Raw genomic sequence first — 5,848 nt, 5'->3', positions numbered from 1 at the left:
ATATATATATATACATATTATATGTACATAAAATAACGTACAATATATATATATGCAAGTAATATATACGTTAGTTTCATACTTTAGTTTGTACAAAATGTTCGAACATTATAAACGTGTAGAATACGTATATTATTAGCAGCGTAGAATACGTATTCGAAAACCTATTCAAAAACCAAAACGAATCATTAATTGAAAATAGAAACAAAAAAAGAAAAAAAAGAAAACCTTTAGTCCCGGCTGTTAATACCAACCGGGACTAAAGGGCCGACCCACGTGGCTAGGCCGGGAAGCCTCTTTAGTCCCGGGCGCGAAACCGGGACTAAAGGAGGGGCCCTTTAGTCCCGGATTTGTGCTCCCGGTTCTAAAACCGGGACTGAAGGGGGTTAAGAACCGGAAGTACAGCCTGTTTCTCTACTAGTGTTATTGGTTCAATACTATCATGTCATGGGGCATGTTGATTTTGCCTTGCAAACAATTTTAGAATGCATGGAATTGGAATATTCTTCTAACCAGAGCATTCCAATTGATGTAACTGACCAGGTTTTAGAACAATAATAATGTATTATATAACAATCAACCTCTTATCCTAGGAAAAAAAAAGCCGAAGTGGTGAAATCATATCTTGCTTTTAATTTATTATGGGAAGCATGTAGTTTTTTGACCCTAGTTAGCGGGCAAGAATATCTTAAGCGCATATAGACAAGACGTTGTAGAATAGTGTGTTCTCGCAAACACAATTATTATGGTCTTAGCTTTGGTTGCTTCGATTCAAAAGACAAACTAGAATTACGTGCTTCTAGGCTAATAGTTCGTTCTACAATAACACTCATCTAAGGCTATTGATGAGGACATCACTCCTTTGGATGTACCCGCTGATCCTCCAACCGTCATGCAAGGTCCAATAACTCGGGCCCGAATGCGTCAACTCAACTTAGAGGTGAGCTCGTTCTTAAGCGATCTTTTTTATACTTTTGAGAATAGACTACTACCTAATGATGTTATCTTGCTCAAGAACATTGGAGAGGGTCATGAGGGACTTAGAGGACGTGGTGGAGGCGATGATGACCAGCAAGGACGTCCAACATAACCGGAGGCCCGATCCAACATGATTTCGAGTTTGCCTCGGTCTCCAGGACCAGTCTACCTTAAACTGATCATCCAGGACGCATCCGGACTCCGTTTTCGACGATCCACATATAGTTGGAAAGCTAATTTGATAAGGAAGTCAATCCAAGTGGTTTCACGTCAAAAGCCCTTCACAATCAACGGGAATCGTCGAAACAAGTCAGCGTCCAGAATCTATTAGGGTGCTGCGACACCGTATTTTGGTCCGTTGGACCGTGTATCGTGTTTGGGCCCATTAGGGGGGCGCGTCCAGGGTAGGCGACGGCCCTAAGACCTTTATAATCATACGCCGCCACCGACATTAGGTTTTGGGTTTTGTTTAGATTAATCTGTCAAGAACAGTTTCGTCGTTTATCGGTTTGTGAGATCCCAACCTCGTGAGATTAATCATTCATCTGCAATTTGGTTGCTTTCTTTCTTGTTCTTGCTTGTGTTGTTCGTTGCGCAGGTAGGGATTAGCCTTCTTGGCGAGGTCAACCGGATCCGTGTCTCGATTGATAACCAGAGAAGTTGTGGTGCTAAGATTGCAGGGTTCGATCGTTCGATCTGAAGCTGGATCGGTGTGTCATTTTCCGCCACAACGATAGTTACCTTTATCTGACGGAAGATCGGGATCCCTGTCCTCATTAGCCACTCTCAACCCCTTGAAACTATATGTGGTTTCTATCAACTAGAAATTAGCCCCCAGCACGAAAATGCTCGTTCGGGAGTTGGTGGGAGAGCCAGAAACAATGTCTTCCTCTTTTCACCTCTCTCTCCTCATTAATTATAGTGCCACATTAGCTTTTTTTTGGCCTACGTGGCATGATACTCAATGCTATGGAAACTACTGATAGTTTTAGGTTAGGACTGATCTAATCTAGTAGTGATATGATTGACTAAAAATAGCATGTTACAAAGATCATACTTAAGAAACTGTTTTTGATAATATGGTACAACACATATGCAAATTTGAATTATCATTATTTTTTATTCCCATTGCAATACGTAGTTTAAATAGAAAAGGGACGACCAGCACCACAAATCATCAAATTAGCAATTGTCCAAACCTTCCCGGCGAAAATAATCTTCAGCGGGCCGCAAACATATACTATTCCTTCTATCTTGTTCGTTCATGGGCTCTGCGCCTCTGCGTGGTGAGCGAAGATTATATTCTCCTGCACCCATTATGTTCTCGTGCCCTTTTCGGCCGCGCCGAACTCTGTGCGGTCCATCTTCTTGTGTAGTCGTGCGTGGGTTGGGTCACGTTCGTTCCGATCCTTTCCTTCCTATCTTTCGCACGATACCCGCGACGCATTTTGGTGGGCCGTCATTGAGACAACTCAAGAAAACAGCATCCACCGCCAGACAACAGAGCGCGCGGCCCAACATCAAAAGCCTGCCTCGTGCGCCTGTGCCACACCCACGAGCGGGAGCGGGCACACACGCTGAGGCCCTCCTCCCGTCCCGCCCAATTCCTCGAGACCTCGACCCAAGTACAGATTGGACTTGGACGCCCTGCCTGAGGAGCCCGTGCCGACGCGAATTGTGAAGCGAAGGTCCCCCGGCCCCGAGTCGCCCCGAGAACGTTCGTACATTCCCCGTGACCAGCCCGGCCCAGCGGAGCCCGTGCCGTCCGCCGCTGCGCCGCCACCTGCCAACCGAGCACGCGACGACCAATGCCTACCATGCCCCGTTACACCTACCCCTGCCAGTGCCATTAACCCCGACGAGCCATAGCAGCGCCGGCGCGGCGACTCCGCCCTGCGTCGGTCGGTTTCGCGTTACCACGACGCGCGCACGCCTTGGCCGGCCGCGAGTCCACGACAACGGTCACCGCAGCAAGGGATCCAATCGCGCCAAGGCATCTGGTCGCCGCTGGTCGTGGTCCCCGCAGTGGATTCCGAAGAGATCACCTCGTGAGCTTCATCTTGTGTCCGTGTCGGCATGTTCCGCCGGACACGTTGCCCGGCGGATCCCGGAGGGTAGTGGGACGAGCCAGAACCCTCATGCAAGAGGCCCCAGCACCAGCAGGCGCCCCACGGATCAACCTGCAATCATTCCGAGATCGGCGTCCTGTTTTACCCAGCGCCATCACGCGCCCTCCAGGTTTTGCAACGTGCGAGTGCGAGGCAATGAACGGCGCAGCATCATGCCGGGCATGTGAACCTGCCAGTCCAAGCGTGCAGTGCAACATGAGACGCCGGCCATGGAAAGCGGCCGCCACCAAACACTAGCATAGTTCTAGTAACACAGCCTAACACAAAGGGGCACCATATAGGAAGGAAGGAAGAAAACATAAGAGGACTGAAGAAACACGTTCGACGACACGTATGTCCGGAACTACCAAAAGAATCCCTAGATCTCTACCAGTGCAAAGCACCACACATGGCGGCCACCACTAGGACGAGGAAGGAGAGACGGACACAGAGGTCAGTTGAATAGCAATAACCCCGTACGACCACTACACTGACGGCTGATCGATCAAAACCCAGCAGGCACGCGCGCCGCCGAGGCGGGATCCACTGCGCCCCACCTGTTTGCGCGTGTCGTGCCCGCCCGCCAGCCCAGTTGGCACCGCGCCCCGCCTAGCGGAGGAGAGGTGCGGCGGCGAGGGCAAGGGCGGCCACCACGTGGAGCCCGGCGGCGCGCGGCGCGGGGGCGTCGTTGTAGTCGGTGCTGCCTACTCCTGACGGGCCGTAGGCGCCCGTGCCGCCGAACGGTGGGCTCAGGGTGTTCCCGGGGGTCGTGATCCCCGTGCCGGTGCCGGTGCCGGTGCCAGCGCCAGCTCCAGTGCTAGTCCCCGTCCCAGCGCCCATGCCCGTGCCTGCTCCGGTTCCAGCGCCTGTCCCGGCGCCGGTGCCCGCGCCAGCGCCCATGCCACCGCCACCGCCGGTGCCAGCGCCCATCCCGCCGGTGCCTGCGCTGCTGCAGGAAGGAATCAACAATGGCAAGACACGTTAGTCCGACGAAACCATCCGCGAGTGAACGCGATTTGCTGGGGTTGATAAACAATATCCATTTGCTTTGGTTGCAAAAAAAGCTCTTTGGGTTTGATGAACCGCGACTGGCCGGCTGCCATTGGTCCAGCAGGTTCAGTGTACTTTGGCTAACGCGGCCGCCGTCCCCGGAAGGGACCCCGGCGCGGCCCGGCTTTGAAAAGGCATTTGCTTTAAGCTCGGACCAGTGGATCCGTTTCAGATGACCTTTATTTTCACATGGCCAGGAACTGTATGCCGATGCAGCTAGCACTACTGCAGCTAGAGCTAAAGATTTTTTTTCTCTCTTCGGATTTGGCATTGCAAGCTTGCAACTTGCTGCATGGCACTTGGTACACGAGGAGCACTACTTCTTTGGGTACCGGAGCAAGACTTCGTTCGAGGCCTTTTTGAATTAAACTACTGTCATCGATGTGACTCTGCACGGCCTAGCGTTCCCCATGTACAGAATCTAACACTAAAAGAGCCCTAATACGATTTAACAATGCCAAATGTGACAGTGACACTGGTCGAGGACAGTAAATACCCAAATATACTGCATCGTGCTTTAAGATACTCGACTTCCCAGATTCCAACAACTCAGCAGAGCAAATACTGTACATAAATAATACTGAAGTCCCAAATCTGGAGAAGGAAATACAGTACACTAGCTACACATCAATGGGAGGTGGATGCGAGGTTGTTGGTTTACCTGGGGCCGGAGGCGAACTTGCAGGTGCCGGAGCTGGGGTCGCTGCCGGTGAGGGTGGCGACGCCGTTGAAGTCGCAGGTGGCGCCCATGCCGCTCCGCATCTGGTAGTAGCTGTTGCAGATGTAGGAGCAGACGGCCACCTTGTTGCCGTTGCCGTAGCACGGCCCGCCCTGCTTGGTGGAGGCGCAGTCGGCCCCCTTGCTGCAGGCGTAGTCGATCGCCGCCTGATATCCCTGGTCGGGCACGCCCGTCTTGCACACGCAGAACGCCGCATCTGCACAGAAGAGAGGTAACGGTTTAGTTCAAATCTGGTCACTCACTCATGTAAAGAAAGCACTGACAGTTTCTTGTTCTTCAGCTGGATAACTACGCACAAAAATTGGGGAAACGAAAAAAAGAAAGATTTTCTGCCCACTCGACAAGGAGTAGACACACTCGACAAGGAGGAGGGTTGGCCATAGCTCAAGACACAAGAGCGATAGATTTCAAGAAGCAGCTGGCTGACTAGGGGGATTAAAGGCAAACAAAAGAGGGACAGAAACAAAAGAGCGATAGATTTGACACAACGCTAAGCGCAGAGCAGCGTGCAGATCCGGAGCTTATTACCTGAGCCAGTGTACATGGCCAGCAGCAGGAGGAGAAGCAGGGGAGCCGCCATGGCTGCAAGAGCTCTCGAGCTCTCTGGACTGAACTCGTGAAAGCTGGAGAGAGAGAGAGAGAGTGTGCGCGACGGGGACAGCTCGGTGTGGGGACTGGGGAGTGGTGTGGTGTGCAGTGTCGTCAAGCTTCCGGAGCCGTCTTCCCTCCTTTTATGGACGAAAGCACCGACCACACGCTGAAGCCGCGCTTGATTTTCCCCCAATTTTCTTTTCTTTGCTGCGACTGGGAGCGAACACCGTCGCGTGGCCGAGTGCGGCCGTGCACACTGCACAGTGACTGACGGAGTGGGTGGCCCCTTTGGGGGAGGAGGCCGCCGTGTCCGGACGCCAACGGCTCGATTTCGCTCCCTCTGGCCGTCTCTGGCGTCGCTGCGGGGAAAAGCCAGGGCGGT

The 5,848-nt window shown here is 52.4% G+C and overlaps 1 protein-coding gene across 1 annotated transcript; it reads right to left on the bottom strand.

The window, feature by feature from the left end:
* Positions 1 to 3,296: 3,296 nt before the first annotated feature.
* LOC136517437 (PLASMODESMATA CALLOSE-BINDING PROTEIN 3-like) lies at positions 3,297 to 5,646 on the bottom strand. Its single transcript, XM_066510994.1, has 3 exons — positions 5,404 to 5,646; positions 4,798 to 5,071; positions 3,297 to 4,035 (listed from the first exon to the last, which is right to left on the bottom strand). The coding sequence occupies exons 1-3, from the start codon at positions 5,453 to 5,455 to the stop codon at positions 3,696 to 3,698; spliced, it is 666 nt and encodes a 221-aa protein (XP_066367091.1). The 5' UTR covers positions 5,456 to 5,646; the 3' UTR covers positions 3,297 to 3,695.
* Between the last annotated feature and the right edge of the window lie 202 nt (positions 5,647 to 5,848).

Source organism: Miscanthus floridulus, chromosome 17 (genome assembly GCF_019320115.1).
Source record: "Miscanthus floridulus cultivar M001 chromosome 17, ASM1932011v1, whole genome shotgun sequence".
Classification (NCBI taxonomy): Eukaryota; Viridiplantae; Streptophyta; class Magnoliopsida; order Poales; family Poaceae; genus Miscanthus; species Miscanthus floridulus.
The sequence above is the reverse complement of the archived record's forward strand: the minus strand, read 5'-3'. Positions and strand labels throughout refer to the sequence as shown.